Source organism: Dendrobates tinctorius, unplaced genomic scaffold (assembly GCF_039654945.1).
Source record: "Dendrobates tinctorius isolate UK_male_01 unplaced genomic scaffold, ASM3965494v1 ptg000069l, whole genome shotgun sequence".
NCBI lineage: Eukaryota > Metazoa > Chordata > Amphibia > Anura > Dendrobatidae > Dendrobates > Dendrobates tinctorius.
In genome coordinates this window covers 25,501,164-25,523,361 of record NW_027361737.1, presented here as the reverse complement: position 1 = coordinate 25,523,361, position 22,198 = coordinate 25,501,164, and the positions used below count along the sequence as shown (strand labels likewise).

Here is a 22,198-nt window from a genome sequence, read left to right as displayed (position 1 = left end):
AAGCTGAAAATGAATTGAGGCTTGCAAGAGATGTCAAAAGCAATAATAAAGGATTTTGGGGATATGTCAAAAGTAAAAGAAAAGTCAAAGATGCTATAGGATTTTTACAGGATGAAAATTATGAAATGGTAAGACAGGATGTTGAGAAGGCTGAACTTTTAAATTCCTATTTTGCATCTGTTTTCTCTCAGAAAGGAAATGCAACATCAACTGTTATTCACTGTCCTATTAAGGGAATAGAAGAATCCAGGATATCTATAAACAGAAAGATAATGAGGAAATACTTAGCTAACCTAAATGAATTCAAGTCTCCAGGTCCAGATGAATTACACCCCAGAGTACTGAAGGAGATAGCAGAAGAAGTTTTTGAACCCCTCTCCATAATCTTTGAAAATTCTTGGAGAACAGGAGAAGTGCCAGAAGACTGGAGAAGAGCAAATGTTGTTCCTATCTTCAAAAAGGGGAAGAAGGTGGACGCAGGCAACTATAGGCCGGTGAGTCTGACTTCTATACCAGGAAAGATCTTTGAACAAATTATTAAACAACATGTATGTCAATACCTGGATAAGAATGAAGTGATTAAACAGAGTCAGCATGGGTTTGTAACTAATAAGTCATGTCAGACTAACTTAATTTCCTTCTATGACGGTATCACTGATTGGGTGGATCAAGGAAGTGCTGTAGATATAGTATATCTTGACTTCAGCAAAGCATTTGACAAAGTCTCTGATACAATTGAAAAAATGACTAAGTATGGAATGGACAAGGCAACTGTTAGGTGGATTCATAACTGGCTTAGTGATCGGACCCAAAGAGTGGTTGTAAATGGCTGCACATCCAGTTGGAAGAATGTCTCAAGTGGGGTACCACAGGGCTCTGTCCTGGGCCCTGTATTGTTCAACATCTTTATCAACGATTTAGATGAAGGAATTGAGGGTAAACTGATTAAATTTGCTGATGACACAAAGCTAGGAGGGATAGCTAATACTAGAGAAGAGAGAGGATTCAAAAAGATTTAAATAAACTGGAGAAGTGGGCAGCAACTAACAGAATGGTTTTTAACGGAGAAATGCAAAGTACTACATCTGGGCAATAAAAATGAAAAAAGCATATATAGAATGGGAGGAATAGGGCTAAGTGACAGCACATGTGAAAAAGACTTGGGTATACTAATAGATCACAGACTGAATATGAGTCAACAGTGTGATGCAGCAGCAAAAAAGGCAAATGCAATTCTAGGATGTATTAACAGAAGCATACAGTCTAGATCACGTGAAGTCATTATTTCCCTCTACTCCTCTTTGGTCAGACCTCATCTGGAATATTGTGTCCAGTTTTGGGCACCACATTTTAAAAAAGACATCAACAAACTGGAGCAAGTTCAGAAAAGAGCGACCAGAATGGTGACCGGTCTGCAAACCCTGTCTTATGAGGAAAGGTTGCAGGATTTGGGAATGTTTAGTTTGCAAAAGAGAAGACTGAGAGGAGACTTAATAGCGGTCTACAAATATCTCAAGGGCTGTCACATTGTAGAAGGATCAACTTTATTCTCATTTGCACAAGGAAAGACTAGAAGCAATGGGATGATACTGAATGGGAGGAGACACAGATTAGATATTAGAAAAAACTTTTTGACAGAGTGATCAATGAGTGGAACAGACTGCCACGAGAAGTGGTGAGTTCTCCTTCAATGGAAGTCTTCAAACAGAGGCTGGACAGACATCTGACTGGGATGATTTAGCGAATCCTGCTTTGAGCAGGGGGTTGGACCAGATCGCCCAGGAGGTCCCTTCCAACTCTACGATTCTATGAGCAGAGCACGAGAACGTGGCTGCCTGTGACCGGTGGTGACGTCATTAAGGTTACCCCCAGTCACGGCAGCCATGTTCTCATGCTCAGAGTGAGTCGTATGGAGTGGTGAGAGGTCGCATCACTGATGTGACTGCTCCCCACACCATCCAAATCGTCATGGAACATGCCCATTAATGAATTATCGGCGGAAAGGAGAGTATAACTTTGCTTTATTACATTTGCCTATGGAGTTAGTAGACACCACTCCATTACTAACCCGTAGGCTTGATGTCAACGGCCAGAAAAGTTGAAATCAACCCCATAAAAATTACCCCCACTTGCCACCGCTCCAGGGCAAGGCTACGGGCCAGAATTGGCGCATCTTATGGCTACGCCATTTCTTGGGCAGCTTAGGGCTAATGTTCTCAGTCTGGGAAGGGGCCAATATCCATGTACTCTTCCTATGCTATTAATATCAGTCCACAGCTGTCTTGTTTAGCCTTTGCTGGTTAGTAAAACCATTTTTTATTTTTGGAGAGGGGAGGGGGAAGGGAGTGGTTCCCCTATAATAACCAGTAAAGGTTAAGCAAACAGTTGTGATCTGATATTAATAGCCTGGGAACCTTTATGGCTATTGGCCCATTCCCAGATTATTAATATCAGCCCCCAGCCATTGGCTTTCCCTCAGCTGGTTAGGAAGTGCTGGATCTTACCTGTCATTTAAATTTCTACGCTTTTAGCCCAGGAGAGGAACATTTCATAAATATTAGGTTTAGGATCCAATCAGAGAAAGGCTATATGTTATTATGTAGTCAAAGCAGTTTGTACCTGTTCACACTTGCTATATTCTGTTTGAGGGTGCTGGTCAGTTTTTTGTATTTGCTCTCATGTAATGTAAAATTTTACCATTGCATGTATATTGTGCGAAGGAAAGTAAAAGGTGGTGGACCTGTAATGTAACACAGGACTATGTAGTACTAGAAGAAATCAAAATATTCAACATTTTACTTGCTTATATTGCACCATTAATTTCCACAGCTATCACGTATGTCTTCAGTGTGTGGGAGGAAAACCACGTGAACACAGTGAGAACATAAAAAATTCCTTGTAGGTATTTTCCTTGGTGGGATTTGAAACCAGGACCCCTGCTCTGTAAAGTAACAGTGAAAACCACAGAGCCAACAATCACCATCACTCACACTAGCACTACAGCTAGGCAATCAGAAAATATGAATTCAAGACGCAGACGAATAATAGCAAGACAATAGTGACACAAAGTCTATGCCATGCTTGACAATTGCCATGCCATGTGCCTGCACAGGTTACACCAAGGAAAAGTATCCATGAATCATCTGTATTACCTTGTCTCATTTGAGGTGTGCTATCTGAATTTTTCTTATTCCCTTCTTCCCCGAGACGTGTTTCGATTAGTTTCACGCCTCCCAAAAAAGCGAAGCAAAACGCGCGTCGGGGCAGAGGGACTCCATTGGTGTGCTGTGGTAGCACTTGCAGTGACAGGAATTTATATTTAAGTCAAGTCCTGGTGGCGAGTCATATGTTTAAGTAGGGGCTAAAAGCACTGCAGGCACTCAAATTGACCAGGGTCTATTAACATTACTGACCTGTCTCTTGTCAACACATGTTGCTCTCAGGAAGCGGGAGGAGTTACAATGCAATGCATGCACACTATTGTACAGCATAAAATCATTATAATATTAAACCTTTATTTTGTGATTTTGTGTGTGCCTGGTGGCATAAATAATTTGGAGATGCCTTTTATTAATTAGCACAACTATGGTTATTGTTCCCTCAATTTAACAGCACCTTATTCTTTGTATATCTTCTAATATATAATTACCTTGTAATGACTTCACATCCTGTCCAGTCCGGATCCCAGAATTCCAAGAGGCGGAAGTTTACCAACCGCCATATTGGGACACCCAATTGATGGGTGTCTCAATATGGAAACTGCTGACGGTGCCAGCTCTTTGCATGGTACCACCAGCGGAACACAATCACACCACACACTGTATACGCCGTACGCACCACACACACACACACACACACAAACTGTATATTCCGTAGGCAACCTCTTGCGCGGTACCACCAGTGGAACACCGTCGCAAACACGCCACCGGGATCAGCCAAATGAGTCACTAACTTCCTCCATCTTTGTACAAGAGGAGCGCATGCACAGTTTTAATGTGACCTCCGCTATCTGTCTGCACAAAGATGGCAGCGGTCTGATTTACTGCACCAGTGCGAATTCCACGCAGGTGCAGTGAATCATTCGGCTGATCCCGGCAGCAGATGCGCAACGTGTCTACAGGCAGAGGAAGCCGGTCACATTAAAGTGGTTTTCCCATGAACGAAAGTTCATTTTAAAAATTATCTGTGTCTGCCGTGTACGGAGCATACCACATCTCCTGGGAAGGGGAAGAAGCAAAAGACAATACTGACATTACAGCAGGGGATCACAGAGGATTCATTTTGTGAGGTAAAACATTTTACTGACTGCTTTTAAACAATATTTTACCTCACAAAATGTATCCTCTGCAATTTCCTGCTGTATTGTCAGTATTGTCTTTTGCTTTCTCCCCTGCTGAGGAGCTGTAGTATGTTCTGCACACGATCAGACACAGACAATTTTTAAAATGAACTTTATGACATGAGAGAAGACAGCAGATGGGGGGGGGGGAGCGCGCACAGGTGTGAGAGACAGAGCACATGGGGAGACAGCTCAAACGGGACAGCACATGAGGGGAGAACACAGGACAGGAAGGAGGGAGACAGCAGACAAGGGGGATAGCACATGGGGTAGACAGGTCAAAGAACAGAGCACAGACGGGAGAAGTCAGCACATGGGGAAATAGAGAGTGGATAGGTGGGTGAGCACATGGGATTGAAAGATTCTCAACGCAGCAAAGCCTGCCCCAATCGTGACATTACCGCCCTCCCGATGCGATAGCATCGGGTCTCCATCTAGTTTTTAATATTTATTGAATAAAGAATAATATTTTTAAAGAAACTATTATATGCTTCTTTTTGTTAGCGGTATGTTATACATAATTGGTAAACAACGAATTTTGTGAACAAATAGTTCCTGTGGTGCCAGAACAGCAGAACCCCCATAAGTGACCCCAATTTACAAATTACACCTCTCATTGAATTAATCTAGGGGTGCAGTGATGATATTGACACCACAGGTGTGCAAAGAATTCTATACCATTGGCGGTGAAGAAAATATAATTAGATTTTTTCCACAAAAAAATTGTTGTAGCCCCAAATTTTACATGGTATCAGGGGGAAATGGGTAAAAATTGCACTAACATTTGTCACACAATTTCTGCTGAATGTGTCAATACCCCATATGTGGCTGTACAGTACTGTTTGGCCACACAGCGAGACTCTGGATAGAAGGAGCGTTATTTGACTCTTGGAGAACAAATTATTGTTGAATAGTTTGTGGACTAAAAAGCAGAATCCCCTCTTAAGTGACCCCATTTTGGAAATTACACCCATTTGAAAATGTACCTACACGTGCAGTGATTATTTTGACTCCAAGGGTGTTTGCCAGAAACAAGCAGCAGTAAATGTTTTGTAGAAAAAGGAAAGTCCAGCTCAAGGAGTAAAATCCAGAATTTTCGTTATTTATTTCATTAAAATACAAGCATGGCTGCTATAGTCATCATTGCGGTTTTTACCCTGACATGGGATAGCCGCACAGATAGAGCCCAGGAGGTTCTGTACGCGTTTTGAGCGGTATACGCTCTTAGACTCAGGAGTAGTTTCTGCTGCGGTGTACAGTACCATTATTCCCTATGGGAATACAAAACCGCAGTGCAGACGGTGCGGATTTTTCCGCGCGGTTTTTCTGCGGTTTTGAAACTGCAGAAAGAATTGACATGTCAATTCTTTCTGCGGATTCCGCTGTGGTTTGCCATCTCCTCCATTGAGATGAAAAACCACAGGGCAAAACCGCAGACCAATCCGCAGGTAAAACCGCAGGTCTTTTGACCTGCAGATTTACCTGCAGATTTTACAAAATCTGCGCGGCCAAATCCGCACCCCAATCCGCAGCGTGTGCACGGAGCCTTAGGTCTGATTTTTCCCGATTCATAAGCCATCCTAAAGATTCCAGAATCTGGAGGGTCGATTGCAGATGTCCCTTGAGCTGTGGAATAGAGGGGGCCAATATTAGGAAAAAAATTAAGTAGGGGACGATAGAGATGTCTTGTTTTCTTATGAATGCTACCACTTCTGCCTTGACTTCTGTTCTTGTTTAACAGCAAACCTCAGAAATTTTCATTAAGTAGGATGGTTGCCATTACGAAATTCTTGCCTATCAATGGAATCGTGGATTTTATAGATTGCATTGTGAATCTTCTGTACATGACAGTGATTCAGACATTTCAGATTTAGTATTATTCTGCAGACCCATGTTTTTGTTTTTATTAAAAATAAACGAGAATAGTGAGGCTGCGCCATTCCATCCATGGAACTTGTACTATCACTCCTGATTCGTGCAGATATTGAAGCCCTCATGTCATGATGCCTTGTAGTTTTGGAGATGATACAGATGTTATTTCTAGCCTCAGAAGATGAAAACTCCATTTTTTTCTCCTACTCCAACCGATTCTAGAATCTTTGGCTGTGTGCACACGGTGCGGATTCTGCTGCGTTTCCGCAGCGGTTTTGCCCCTGTGGAAACGCAGCAGTTCCGCTGATAAAGTACAGTACAATGAGACCCTATGGGGTTTCAAAAAAGCTGTGCTCACGGTGCGTTTTTTTCCGCGCGGTTTTGCTGCGGTTTACAAACCGCAGCATGTCGATTGTTTGGGCGGTTTCACACCTTTAACATAGTAGAGGTGTGAAACCGCAGACCAAACCACAGGAAAACCGCAGGTCATTTTACCTGCGGTTTTACCTGCGGTTCCGCGTGGAAAAACCCGCAGGTAATTCTGCACCGTGTGCACATAGCCTTTCGGTCTCATCAGATTTCTTACCACAGTGAGAGAAATTTCACAAATCTGTCTGCTATGCTCCTGGCATCATTGCCTCTCTTGGCGCTGGTTCTGAAAAATATTCTTTCCTCTTCCTCCTTTAGGATAACTCCAATGACCCGATTTACCCTTACCTGTATACTGTATGTAGGGTTTGACCTGTGATGGAATAAAGGATCTTTTCTTAAGACATTTTTGGTTCAAGTAGCGATTTCTTTTTATTCAATGCTTTTTCTAAAAGATCATCCAGCACTGGTCCAAATACATATTCCCCTCTAAGGGACTGAAGCAAAGTTTGGACTTAAGGGGGTTTTACACATAGCGATATCGCTAGCAATATCGCTAAAACGTCACTGATTTTGTGACATTATAGCGATATTGCTAGCGATATCGCTATGTGTGATACTTACCTCCGACCGGCTCTCCCGCTGTCCATCGCTGATCGCGCGAGATCGGGCAGCTCCATTTCTCGTCGTCTGCTTCCTGCTGTGTGAGACGAGCAACGCTGGACGCGGGCGGACGTCTGGATCGCTGTGTGTGAAAGGTAAGTATCGTGCGCTGCATCGCTGCTGCACTGCTGTGAGATCTTTCTGTGTGAAAGCTCACTAGCGATCATTTAGCGCTGCACCAGCGATCCTGACCGGGTCGGATCGCTGGTGCATCGCTAAATGTAAAAGGGCCTTTAGAAACAAAATACCTGCTCCACATCTTTAAGCAGAGGGCTCTTCTGGCCAAGTAAGATAAAGCTGAAGATCTTGCCGATATCCTGACTACACTATGCATCCACTAGAAAACCTGTAGCTTTTTTAAAGTAATGGCAAGGAAGCAAGTAAGTTTTCTCTAAGACTACCACTACACAGACGCTCTTCCAGCTGATGTAACCAGCGGAACATGGACCTTGCTACACAAGTTGAAACGACATTAGTCTTGAGTGAAGATAGGCGCAAAAGATACCGGAAACTTCCGGCATATCACATACCGACAAGGAGGAAAGGAGGCAAACAGCAGCTAGGGAGCTACAGGAGGACCCCAGCCCCTGACACCACTCAGCATTACCCTCGAGGCGCTGGAGAGTGGTGAGGTCCTGTTCCCGAAGGTGCGGGAGCTACTGAAGGAGGAAGGGAGAGCAATCGATCCTTGCAGCCCGGCATCATACCAGGTAACTTTCAAAGGTGACTGCTCCCGGCCACAGAACCCCACAGATAACCTCTTCATCCCCTAGAGACAGGAAAAACACTGAGGATAAAAGGTGTTTCCTGTCCCTAATTAGGATGTGTTACTGTTGTGGAGTGGATTGGAGAAGCAACAAACATAGTTTTGATTTAGATTTGTTAATATGCTTTGCAATGTGGTAATTGAGAAAAATATACTAACACTTATTTTTGACAGCATTCTTAGTATGGAAAGTGTAGTTAAGCTAATATTTTTGCACAGATATGATAACATACCTTCCTTATATGTGGGAGGAGTAGCTGCTGATGAGTTTGTATGTAACTTTGTTTCCTGCTCGTGGTTACAGGCCATGAGGGGCGTAGTACTCTTCTGGACAGGAGAATCTGCTTTGGGTTCGGTTTTCTTTGCAGGTGACGGGGTCCGCTGCTCCATCTCTAGAGGTGTGGTCACTGGTAAAACATTAAAAATCCAATATAAAACAAGAGAAAGAAATCCAAACACCTTACCCATCATATTCACATTTAGCCTGTTACCTGGTCTTTCGCCAAAGTTTTCATTTTTGCTCATTTCACTCGATTGCTCCCGTCCATGTGCCACTTCAGTCTCTTTGGCATCTTCCAAGTTGCTTCCATCAGAATCTGAATGCTCCTCCCCATCCAAAGAAGGACGGAAGTCCAGCTCCTGCTCCTCGGGAATGCACTCCTTTTGAACCTTCTGAGAAAAGAACAAATTTAGATGTTAGACCGCCTGAAGTGACAATTCTAATGTACTGCTACACAGCACAATCACAGACGCTAAACAGTGACCAAGCATGTGGCATAAAATTAGGGGTATATTAATTGAGCAAGATTTGCAAGACATGGCTAATATTTAAAAAACTGCTTACTGCCAAGTTGCTCATCTAAATGTACTAAAATTATTTACCACTCTGTAGACGTGGACCAGTTAAAAGAAAAAAAAAAATAATTACCTTGGAAGGTAGGAATGCCCCTGAAGAATCAAAAGTGCCTGTCTCATCTTCTGCATCCTCCAGACACCATTCTGGCAAACTGTCTCGCTCGTCTTCTGCACTTCCTGAGCCACTACGAGTTCTGCGATAGCCTCGCTCGTCATCGCGCTCTCGGAAATCAAAGTCAAAACGTCTACGACGATCTGGATGTTCTCTCCACCCTGGTCCTCGAGCGCCATCTTGGTTAAATAAAAGGAGAAGTTTTAGGACTGCGAATTTGATTTCCAAAAAATGTAAAAGCTTTCACAATACAGCAACTTTTTTTTTTTTTTTACAAATAAAAAGTTATACAGAGAACGCATACAGGCGGGCCACAATCTGATTGTAGGTGACTGAAAAATACATCATATAGTTAGCTGCAGTTACTATATTGATACTGTTTGTAAACCAAGAGTAGCCCCATTGACCATATCTTTAAAAATGCACGCGAATGGCCCTAACAATATCTATCTATTGATTTATAAAACAGGAGGTATGTTTTGGCAAGTACAGTAGGCTTGACATGGGCAGCGTTAATCGTAAGATTTGGGACCAGCCAAGTATGCTTATCCCCTTCACAACCATGGGATTTTCCATTTTTTATGTTTTCCGTTTTTTTGCTCCCCTACTGCCCAGAGTCATAACTTCTTTATATTTCCGTCGATACGGCCATTAGAGGGCTTGTTTTTTGCGGAACGAGTTGTAAAGGAAAACGGGAAAAATTAGGTGAAATTGCAAAAAAAAAAAAAAGCGAAGTTCCATTTTTTTTACCATGTTTCAAATGCTAAAACTAACTTGCCAATATGATTCTACAGGTCATTATGAGATTGCAGATACCAAACATGTCTAGGTTCTTTATTTATCTATGTGGTGAAACAATTTTTTTAAAAGTTTTTTGGGGAAAAAAACGCCTTTTCCCAAGGCCTTTAGTGTTTACATTTCTCGGGATACAATGCGGTTATTGCATTTTATAGTGATCTGATAGATGCTTCCTTGCAGGTGGCCCATCCTGGAGGAGTATATTTTACCTAGCAAGATGGTGCCGCCGGCTCCATTTTGAGAGGTTTTTTTTTTTTAATGAATTTATTTATACAAGCAAATTAAAGAATTAAATGCACATTATACATGTGATCATGCTGCAGCGCAGCCGCAATAGCAAGAAAAGGCAATCAAATGTACCCCAAACTGTTATTAATAAAAACATCTGCTCGGCGCGCAAAATATAAGCCCTCACCCAGCCCCAGATCCCGAGAAATTTATACACTACAGGCCTTGGGAAAGGGTGTTTTTTAACCCCAAAATTAAAAAAAAAAAAAAAAAACACTTTCACCACATAGATTAAAAAAAAGAACCTATACACATTTGGTATCTGCAAACTCAAGGACCTGGAGAATCATAATGGCAGGTCAGTTTTAGCAATTAGTAAACATGGTAAAAAAAAATGGAAAAAAAACCAAAAAACTATGGAACTGCATTTTTTTTTTTGCAATTTCACCTCACTTAGAAATTGTTTTCATGTTTTCCAGTACATTATATGGCAAATATTTAAAACTTTTTTTTCTACTTTTTACTGGCTTCAATGGTCCGCTTAAGAGACTTGAAGCTGCAACCTACTGATTACTTGGGCAAAAATCAATTGCTATAAACGCAGGCCACAGGCCGGCTTGCATGGCAGATTGGCAATGACAAACATGGGGGTCTTCTGCAGACCGCCGGTTGTCATATCAACCCATCAGCACCCTGCGATCATATCATAGGGGTGCCTATGGGCAGGATTAGTGACGCGTTTCCGGTAACCACGAGTTAAATGCCACTGTCAGATTGAAAGCGGCATTTAACTAGTTACAGCAGTGGATGGAGTCGTTAAGGGCACATAGCAGCTGATCAAATCAGCTGTCATGTGCCAGAAAAGATGCAGGCTCAGCGCCAGAGCCCGATTCAAAAGGGTGATACACAACCTATGACATACCTATACGTCATAGGTTAAAGGAGTCTTCCTAAGTTGACTTGAGTAGCTCAGAGCTATGTAGTCTCTTCACTTCCTGGTTTCTGGCAGAACGACTTCTCCTCGAGTGACTGTTCTGGTGAATAGTTGGAACAGTAGTAAAGTGTAGTAGAACTATAAAGCTCAGCACACATTCTGCTGTAATACATTCAGCTATCAGTGCTTTGTTCTAAATCTACACAGCGATTAATGTATTTACACAGAGTTAACCAGGCATTTGAACAAGCATACAGCTCAAGAAAGTGAGAGCTCTGATTAGAAGACCTGCTATGAAAGCGCAGTCAAACCTTGATAGATGAGTGGGAGTGAGGTGAGCAGATCAATTTTCTGGACAATGGTGAACTTAGGAGTTAAATCCTCTCTTGGAATATAGCTACGGAGCACTCTCGACTAGAGTTTGGGCAGGCATTAGAGGCAGAGCTCCATGGAAACCAGTTGCACACTAAGAAAGGTAAAAGCTCTCATTGCAGGAGAACAATAGCATCTACAGGCCTCCAAAATCAATCTGTTTGCAGATCCTGCTGATATGGCCGATTTTAGTCTAACGTGTATGGGGGCCTTTAAAGCGCCATCATCAAAATATGTATTGATTTAATATATTTCAATCATCATATTATATAGCTCTGTGTACTTACATTTGCTCATTTTGCCTTTCTACCCAGCTAATTATTCTGTTTTTAATTAGTTCTATGACATCATGGGATTAAAAATTGACTAGCTGAATCCATCTAAGCTCCATGTAGAAAAAGGAATGGAATTTTCCATGTATGAGCCATGAGTCACTGCAAAAGTGTTTGGTAGGGGGAGGATGGAGAAGCTGGGTCAGGAGTTTAGAATCATAGAATCATAGAATCATAGAATCATAGAATCGTAGAGTTGGAAGGGACCTCCTGGGCCATCTGGTCCAACCCCCTGCTCAAAGCAGGATTCGCTAAATCATCCCAGTCAGATGTCTGTCCAGCCTCTGTTTGAAGACTTCCATTGAAGGAGAACTCACCACTTCTCGTGGCAGCCTGTTCCACTCATTGATCACTCTAACTGTCAAAAAGTTTTTTCTAATATCTAATCTGTGTCTCCTCCCATTCAGTTTCATCCCATTGCTTCTAGTCTTTCCTTGTGCAAATGAGAATAAAGTTGAGCCTTCTACAATGTGACAGCCCTTTAGATATTTGTAGACAGCAATTAAGTCTCCTCTCAGTCTTCTCTTTTGCAAACTAAACATTCCCAAATCCTGCAACCTTTCCTCATAAGACAGGGTTTGCAGACCGGTCACCATTCTGGTCGCTCTTTTCTGAACTTGCTCCAGTTTGTTGATGTCTTTTTTAAAATGTGGTGCCCAAAACTGGACACAATATTCCAGATGAGGTCTGACCAAAGAGGAGTAGAGGGAAATAATGACTTCACGTGATCTAGACTGTATGCTTCTGTTAATACATCCTAGAACTGCATTTGCCTTTTTTGCTGCTGCATCACACTGTTGACTCATATTCAGTCTGTGATCTATTAGTATACCCAAGTCTTTTTCACATGTGCTGTCACTTAGCCCTATTCCTCCCATTCTATATATGCTTTTTTCATTTTTATTGCCCAGATGTAGTACTTTGCATTTCTCCCTGTTAAAAACCATTCTGTTAGTTACTGCCCACTTCTCCAGTTTATTTAAATCTTTTTGAATCCTATCTCTCTCTTCTCTAGTATTAGCTATCCCTCCTAGCTTTGTGTCATCAGCAAATTTAATCAGTTTACCCTCAATTCCTTCATCTAAATCGTTGATAAAGATGTTGAACAATACAGGGCCCAGGACAGAGCCCTGTGGTACCCCACTTGAGACATTCTTCCAACTGGATGTGCAGCCATTTACGACCACTCTTTGGGTCCGATCACTAAGCCAGCTATGAATCCACCTAACAGTTGCCTTATCCATTCCATACTTAGTCATTTTTTCAATAAGGATTGTATGAGAGACTTTGTCAAATGCTTTGCTGAAGTCAAGATATACTATATCTACAGCATTTCCTTGATCCACCCAATCAGTGATACCGTCATAGAAGGAAATTAAGTTAGTCTGACATGACTTATTAGTTACAAACCCATGCTGACTCTGTTTGATCACTTCATTCTTATCCAGGTATTGACTTACATGTTGTTTAATAATTTGTTCAAAGATCTTTCCTGGTATAGAAGTCAGACTCACCGGCCTATAGTTGCCTGGGTCCACCTTCTTCCCCTTTTTGAAGATAGGAACAACATTTGCTCTTCTCCAGTCTTCTGGCACTTCTCCTGTTCTCCAAGAATTTTCAAAGATTATGGAGAGTGGTTCAGAAATTTCTTCTGCTATCTCCTTCAGTACTCTGGGGTGTAATTCATCTGGACCTGGAGACTTGAATTCATTTAGGTTAGCTAAGTGTTTCCTCACTATCTTTCTGTTTATAGATATCCTGGATTCTTCTATTCCCTTAATAGGACAGTGAATAACAGTTGGTGTTACATTTCCTTTCTGAGAGAAAACAGATGCAAAATAGGAATTTAAAAGTTCAGCCTTCTCAACATCCTGTCTTACCATTTCATCATTTTCATCCTGTAAAAATCCTATAGCATCTTTGACTTTTCTTTTACTTTTGACATATCCCCAAAATCCTTTATTATTGCTTTTGACATCTCTTGCAAGCCTCAATTCATTTTCAGCTTTAGCTAATCTGATTTGTGCCCTGCAGATTCTGCAGACAGCATTATATTCTTCTTTAGATATGCCTCCCTCTTTCCATTTTATAAACATTTTTTTCTTCCTTTTTAGCATGTGCTTAAGTTCTGTGTTCACCCATCCTGGTTTCCTTAAATGCTTCCTATTCTTCCCTCTTTTCGGAATTGTTAACAACTGTGCTTTGAGAATTTCATTTTTCAAGATTTCCCATCCTTCCTGGACATTTTTGTCTTTAAGGATATCCAGCCATTGGATTCCTCCAATTATCTTTCTGAATCCCTTAAAATCTGCTTTTCTGAAATCTAACCTTGACGTCTGAGTCTTCACAGGTCTTCCGCCTCTAGTTATCCAAAATTCTAAAATAGCATGGTCGCTACCTCCTAGGGTTCCAGCCACTTTTACCTCCTCAACCATTTCCTCCCTGTTTATAAGGATTAGATCCAAGGTAGCAGTTCCCCTTGTTTTCTCCCCTACCTTTTGGAAGATAAAGTTGTCAGCAAGAGAGGATAAGAATTTCCTTGACCTGTTAGTTTTGCCTGAGAGAGATTCCCAACAAATGTCTGGATAGTTGAAATCTCCCATGACAACTATGTCATATTTTTTGGAGAACTTGGCCATTTGATGCATAAAGAGTTCATCCATATCTTCAGCTTGCACAGGCGGCCTGTAGTAAATGCCTACAATGGTGTCCTTTCCATTGTTCTGTCCTTGTATTCTTACCCAAACAGTTTCCACAGAACTCCCAGTCTCTGAAGCTTCAATCTCTGTGCAGATATATGCGTTTCTAACATACAATGCAACACCCCCTCCTCGTTTATCAAGTCTGTTTCTTGCAAATAAGTTGTATCCTTCTAGTCTTGTATTCCAATCATGTGTATCGTCCCACCAAGTTTCAGTGATTCCAATGACATCATATTTCTTTTCCTGTGTTAGTAGTTCCAATTCTCCTTGTTTGTTGCCCATGCTTTGTGCATTAGTATAGAAACATTTTAGTTTGTGATTGGTTTCTCTTTCTCCAATATTTTTATTAATTAGATTCTTTCGTCTTTGTTCTTCCTTTCCACTTCTATTAGCAGAGTTCTCAATAGCATTTGTCAGGTGTATGGCTTTTTCTGGTCTTTTGCTTCCCTTCCCATGTTGTTCTAGTTTAAAGCTCTCCTGATGAGTGTAGCAAGGCGACTTCCAAATACATGCTTTCCAGTCTTCGTAAGGTGCACCCCATCTCTAGCAAGTAGTCCATCGTATAAGTAGTTCACTCCGTGATCCAGAAATCCAAATCGTTGCTGACGGCACCATCGACGTAGCCAGTTGTTCACCTGCAGAATCTTATTCCACCTCCTTGTTCCATGGCCATCCACTGGGAGGATGGAAGAGAAGACCACCTGCGCTCCCAGTTCTTTCACTTTCTTGCCTAAGTCTTCAAAGTCTCTGCAGATGGTTTCCAGGTCGTTTCTTGCGGTGTCATTTGTCCCCACATGTAGTAGCAGGAATGGGTAGTCATCTGTAGGTCTGAAGAGTCCTGATATCCTGTCAGACACATCTTTAATTTTTGCACCTGGAAGACAGCACATTTCTCTTGAAGTTATATCCGGTCTGCAGATAGCGGCCTCTGTTCCTCTCAACAGGGAATCCCCCATGACCACCACTCTCCGTTTCTTCTTCACAACATTTTTCTTTCTCCATCCAGGAGGACTCTGAAGGTTTAAGAGGGGACTGATAAATGCAAGGACAAGAATATTCCTGTTTCAACACAGAGCAGAGAAAAGAGAATAATTAGCTGGGTAGAAAGGCAAAATGAGAAATTGTAAGTACACAGTGCCATATAATATGATGATTGCAATATATTAAGAGGTTAAAAACTTTGATGGGAGGAGTGCTTATTTAAAGAAATAGAAACAGATAATGCACACATTATTCCAGCTCTTCCTAATCTCTGAATTTCATAGGATCATTTTATTTTATGATGCAATTAAAACCGAGAAACATAGAAAATCTTCTGTCTGTCTGTCTCAGGTGATGCGTTATCAGCTTTCTCATTGTCCTGTGTGTGGCATACAATTGGCAGCAACAGAAGCTTCTCTGTTGTTTTGTTTCTACAGTAGGACAACATTATTACTTAATACCACAAAAACCTAAAACCCATCTGTGAAGGCAGCGTTTATCTCAATTATCCAGATGTTTATTTTCAGTTGGTCAAGAACCATAAACTGTCAAATGAGTCTTAAACATTCAATTTTGATATGTTTGAATGGCTGTTTGCCTCTTATACCCACTCTTACAGCTTAAGGGGGTTTTACACTAAGCGATATCGCTAGCAATATCTTTAAAACGTCACTGGTTTTGTGACGTTATAGCAATATTGCTAGCGATATCGCCATGTGTGATACTTACCAACGACCGGCTCCCCCGCTGTCCATCGCTGATCGCGCGAGAATGTCCGGCTCCATTTCTCGTCGTCAGCTTCCTGCTGAGGCTTCCTGCTGTGTGAGACGAGCGATGCTGGACGCGGGCGGGAGGACGTCAGGATCGCTGTGTGTGAAAGGTGAGTATCGTGCGCTGCGTCGCTGCTGCATCGCTGTGAGATCTTTCTGTATGAAAGCTCACTAGCGATCATTTAGCGATGCACCAGCGATCCTGACCGGGTCGGATCGCTGGTCGGATCGCAGGTGCATCGCTAAATGTAAAAGGGCCTTTACTGTCTGCTATCTTTACAAGACAGGGATGCAGGGCCATTGAATAATGGATGTTTTATAATATGTTGATTGACCATTGTGTGGTATCCTGTGTCTTGATGACTTGTAAAACAGAGGAGTAAAAAACTATGTAAATTGATTAAATACTCAAACAATGCGAGTTAATCTCATCACACCTTCCTCTTGACCTTTGGATGATGGCTTGAAGGACAACAGTTGTGAACTACATAAAGGGGATATATGCACATATGTAACAAGAGATCCAAAAGAACCAGAGACTTTTTATATAACCACAGCCAGGACATGATGGCTCTATAACGAGGGATGTAGAGACACTCTACAGGATGCCAGTTTAGGCGACCACGGCCCTGGTTGAAAGAAAACAGATCTGGTCTATTTGACCATCACTGAACCCATGGATACGCTTGGGAAAGCCAGGATTTGGACCCACCGGTCACCTGAGACTCAGATACGTTTGAGAAAGCCAGGTTTGGGACCCAGTGGTCATCTCCTCCATGGAGTTGTTTGGAGAAGCCAGGTTGTAACCCTCAAGTCACCTGGCATCGTATGTCAATGGACTATCCGCTTCCTAAGCTTGTCGTTACCTCCTCTCTGTGCATGCCACAGATGGGGGAAGTCAACCTCGGAAGTCGCAGCAGCTTTAATCCCAGCGAGTCAGACAAAGGGTGAGACTCTAATTTTGCTGGGACTGTTCTATGGGCTATTGTCTGTTCGAGGTTCAATAAAGCAGGGTTCCCCAACTCCAGTCCTCAAGGCCCACCAACAGATCATGTTTTCAGGATTTCCTTTGTATTGCACAGGTGAAGCCATTATCACCTGAGCAATACTAAGGAAATCCTGAAAACATGAACTGTTGGTGGGCCTTGAGGACTGGAGTTGGGGAACCCTGCAATAAAGTATTGACACACTGTTTTACCTTCACCCTGTGTTGTCTGATTAGTATTATGGCCATGGTAAAAGGAAAGCAGGTGTTTAGTGGGATGATCCCTGGTCCATGCGGTCTTGAAAGAGCGGACTAGAGCACCTGCTGACTCCTTTGTCTCCACACCATCCATAAGTAACAGTCCAGCCGAAAATAGAACAGATCAGCAAGAGATCAACCCATGTGCTCTCTACAGGACTGTTACAAGACTAAAGGCCCAGTCACACACAGCGATCTCGCTAGCGAGATCGATGATTTTGTGACGCCAGCGAGATCGCTGTGTGTGACGGGGATCAGCGACCGGCCCCCCCTGCCGGTTATCGCTGATCGTGCTCGATCGGCCTGGGAGATATTTTGATCGCTGGTCTCCCGCTGGCCAGCACGCATCGCTGCGTGTGGCAGCGAGAGACCAGCGATCAGCGACGCTGGTTTCTAATGTAAACATCGGGTATCCAGGAGCCGCGGCTCTTGGATACCCGCTGTTTACCTTGGAAACCGGCATACATGCTGGTTTCCAAGGTAAACAGTGGGTATCCAGGAGCCGCGCGGCTCTTAGATACACGATGTTACCTTGGACACCAGCGTGTATGCCGGTTTCCAAAGTAAACAGCGGGTATCCAAGAGCCACGGCTCCTGGATACCCGATATTTACATTAGAAACCAGCTTGCTCGCTGGTCCTGTTCGCTGGAGGGGCTGTCTATGTGACAGCTCACCAGTGATCAGCCTAACGATGTCCCAGCGATCCCATCAATGTCGGATTGATGGTGGGATCGCTGGGACATCGTTATGTGTAACGGGGCCTTAACAAGACTATTCCAGGACAATGCAGAAAATTCCACAGACTGACAAAGAGTGGGTGAAATATTACCTCCAGGTTTACTTTCTTCACAGCCCCCATACATGCATGTCACATATTGAATGGAAATGTATGGAGCAGGCTTATGAGTCAAGTGTGCTCCACACAAGGTAGGTGCCAGCTGAGATATAAAAACAGTAAAAGTATGCCAGCTCACCAGCCACTTGCGCAGATCCTCGGAACCCCGTATAGACAAACGTGGGGATAGCAATGCTGAAGAAACAAATGGTTCCAGCTGCGTATAAAATTCTCTTCTTCTTTATTCAAAGATGTGTTAAAATACACATACCGTATATACTCGAATATAAGCCGAGATTTTCAGCCCGTTTTTTGGGGCTGAAAGTCCCCCTCTCGGCTTATATTCGAGTCATATACACCGGAGGGGGAGGGGGGGCGGGGGTGTCAGGTCATACTTACCCATCCTGACGCTGTCGCTTGAGCCCCCAGCTTCTCCGCGCTCTCTCTTCCTGCCTTCAGCGGTCACGTGGTACCGCTCATTAAAACTCATGAATATGCGCATATTCATGAGTTTTAATGAGCGGTATCACATCACCGCTGAACGCAGGAAGAGAGAGCGCGGAGAAGCTGGGGGCTCAAGCAACAGCGTCAGGACGGGCAAGTATAGCGATACCTGTCCTGTGTCCATGGCTGCTTGCTGCTGTCTGGCAAGTCATCTGTCAGTGACTTCAGACAGCAGAGGGCGCGGTGACGTGATTAGTGCGCGCCGCGCCCCCTGCAGTCTGAACGTCACTGACCGATGACGTGGCAGATAGCGGTGAGCAGCCATGGACGAAGGACAGGTGAGTATCTGACACCCAACGACGGAGAGGTGAGTATGTCATTTTTTTTATTTTTACATGCAGCAGCAGCGGCAGCACATGGGGGAACAATCTATGGAGCTTCTTATGGGGGCAGTATATGGGGAAACAATCTATGGAGCTTCTTATGGGGGCAGCATATGGGGGAATAATCTATGGAGCTTCTTCTGGGGACACCATATAGGGGAATAATCTATGGAGCATTTCCCACCCTAGGCTTATACTCGAGTCAATAAGTTTTCCCAGTTTTTTGTGGCAAAATTAGGAGGGTCGGCTTATACTCGGGTCGGCTTATACTCGAGTATATACGGTATGTGCATGTTTCACACAAATTAAAGAAAATCACAAATATCCATGTTGGGCACTTAAGAGAGCACAGAAGATTGTAAAACAAAAAAATCGTGCTGATTTAATTAAATCAATTAATAATACATCAAAAGAAACTTTAACGAACAAACCATATATTTGTTTCCAATATAGTCCCCAGTTCTCACAAATTAAACATATTGTGGACAAATATTTGCCTATCTTATTTGAAGACGACAAATTAGCGAAAATCCCAACTCCTGGTATTAACGTAGTGTCCAGGAGAGCTCCAACATTAGGCAATAAATTGTCACCAAGTTTGTTTTTTCTAGATAATAAAAAAAAATCGCAGGGAAATTGGCTGAACTGTACAGGTTTCTATAAGTGTGGATCTAATAATTGTAAGACATGCAAACATGCATTTATTTCTAAGAATTTTTCCAATATTGACAATACACAAAATTTTAAAAATAGCTACATTAATTGTAATTCTACTAACGTAGTATACAAAACAGATTGCATGATCTGTAATTTATCATATATTTGTTGCACATCTAGGATTCTGAAAACAAGAATCAGGGAACATCTCAGTGATATCACTAATACTAATAGTATAAATCGTAATGTTTCAGCAGCTTCTTATCACTTTATATCGCAACATGCCCGCAATACAGCACAATTTCGGGTACAGGGAATAGAACGTGTCTCAATACCATTTCGGGGGGGGGGGAGATGCTAGGCGTCGTCTCCTTATATGTATACAGTACCTGCTGAATTTGTCACTTGATATGTAATTGTGCTGTGATTGGTTGTAATTCTCTACATATTGACAAGCTGCATAGGTATGGCTTGGTTAAAGACCGATCTAGGTCGAAACGCGTAGCCTCTGTCTGTATTAGCACTTCTTGGAGAGCACATATGAGTATTTTAACACGTCTTTGAATAAAGAAGAAAGAATTTTATATGCAGCAGGAACCATTTGTTTCTTCAGCATTGCCAGCTGAGATATACAGCTAACCTGACACATGCCCACAACTGCTGAGTAAAGAGTAACTCAGATTGGAACAGTTTCATCCACTAGATACCACAAACAATGGCAAATGCAGCATTTGGTGGTTAAATAAAGAACCTTCAAGGAATAGAGCAAAAGAGACTTCGAAAAATGTGAAAACAAAGCAGTTAGACAACTGGGTGCCTGTCTACCTTACCTTCAACCCACCTACACCACTAATACTGCAGAATGCCAATTCCCCAATGACGTCTCTATGCCACTACGCTTATCTTTGTTGACAAGATGCAGTGGTGAGGTCAAGACTACATTACACGAAAGCCGTAGTCAATCAATAGCTCAAGTCATTTACATCGGCATCAACGCTAAGCCCAGTGATTGGCTTCAGTGGTCACATGCGCTGTAGTTACTATGTCATAGCTGCAGCCTGTAAACAAAGTCGGGAGTAGTGGCGGAGAGGAGTTCCTGGAGCGGAAACTGAGAGTAAGGCCTGTTTCACACATCCGTTTGTGTCCATCAGTCAAAATCCGCCTTTTGCAAAAGAAACGGATCCGCCATTTTTCTTCCCACTGAGTTGCATTACCGGCGGATCTTGACGGATGGCCATCCGTTGGATCCGTTTTTTTGCGGATCCGCCAAAATTTTGACGTCCGCCGACATGCCCGATCGGACCATGCAACGTTTTTTCGAGCGACAGGATATGTCAAAAGTAAAAGAAAAGTCAAAGATGCTATAGGATTTTTACAGGATGAAAATGATGAAATGGTAAGACAGGATGTTGAGAAGGCCGAACTTTTAAATTCCTATTTTGCATGTGTTTTCTCTCAGAAAGGAAATGTAACATCAACTCTTCTTCACTGTCCTATTAAGGGAATAGAAAAATCCAGGATATCTATAAACAGAAAGATAGTGAGGAAACACTTAGCTAACCTAAATGAATTCAAGTCTCCAGGTCCAGATGAATTACACCCCAGAGTACTGAAGCAGATAGCAGAAGAAATTTTTGAACCACTCTCCATAATCTTTGAAAATTCTTGGAGAACAGGAGAAGTCCCAGAAGACTGGAGAAGAGCAAATGTTGTTCCTATCTTCAAAAAGGGAAAGAAGGTGGACCCACGCAACTATAGGCCGGTGAGTCTGACTTCTATACCAGGAAAGATCTTTGAACAAATTATTAAACAACATGTACCGTATATACTCGAGTATAAGCCGACCCCCTAATTTTGCCACAAAAAACTGGGAAAACGTATTGACTCGTGTATAAGCCGAGGGTGCACAGTGAGTGGCCCCTGTTATGCTGCACAGTGAGTGGCCCCTGTTATGCTGCACAGTGAGTGGCCCCTGTTATGCTGCACAGTGAGTGGCCCCTGTTATGCTGCACAGTGAGTGGCCCCTGTTATGCTGCACAGTGAGTGGCCCCTGTTATGCTGCACAGTGAGTGGCCCCTGTTATGCTGCACAGTGAGTGGCCCCTGTTATGCTGCACAGTGAGTGGCCCCTGTTATGCTGCTGCTGCCCCTAACTCCCTTACAAAAAAAACAAAAAAAAAAAAACTGTATACTCACCTCCATCGCTGCCCCTGCTCATCAGCGTTGCGCTCTGCAGTGACTGTGCAGGCAGAGAGCGATAGCGCTCTCTGACCTGAATGTCACTGCAGAGGACGCAAGACAGCAGAGCGCAGGGACAGGTGAATATGCCTCCCAACCCCCCCTTCATACTCACCAGGTCCTGGTGCTCGTCTCTGCAGCTCCTCTGCTTGTTCCATGTATGTCGGCGCTGCTCTCTTCCTGGTTCAACAGTCACGTGGTACCCGCTCATTAAATATGCGCATATTTAATGAGCGGGTGCCATTTGACAGCTGAAGCAGGAAGAGAGCAGCGCCGACAAACATGGAACAAGCAGGGGAGCTGCA

The 22,198-nt window shown here is 42.9% G+C and overlaps 1 protein-coding gene across 6 annotated transcripts in view; it reads right to left on the bottom strand.

Moving 5' to 3' along the window:
- GIGYF2 (GRB10 interacting GYF protein 2) overlaps window positions 1–22,198 on the bottom strand; it is a 270,607-nt gene that overhangs the window by 139,668 nt on the left and 108,741 nt on the right. For all 6 annotated transcript variants that reach the window (XM_073581241.1, XM_073581243.1, XM_073581238.1 and 3 more), the window contains 3 exons: window positions 8,938–9,155; window positions 8,501–8,681; window positions 8,243–8,416 (listed from right to left, as the gene is read on the bottom strand). In XM_073581241.1, coding sequence (XP_073437342.1) covers window positions 8,243–8,416; window positions 8,501–8,681; window positions 8,938–9,155 — 573 coding nt within the window. The remainder of the gene's footprint in view (window positions 1–8,242; window positions 8,417–8,500; window positions 8,682–8,937; window positions 9,156–22,198) is intronic.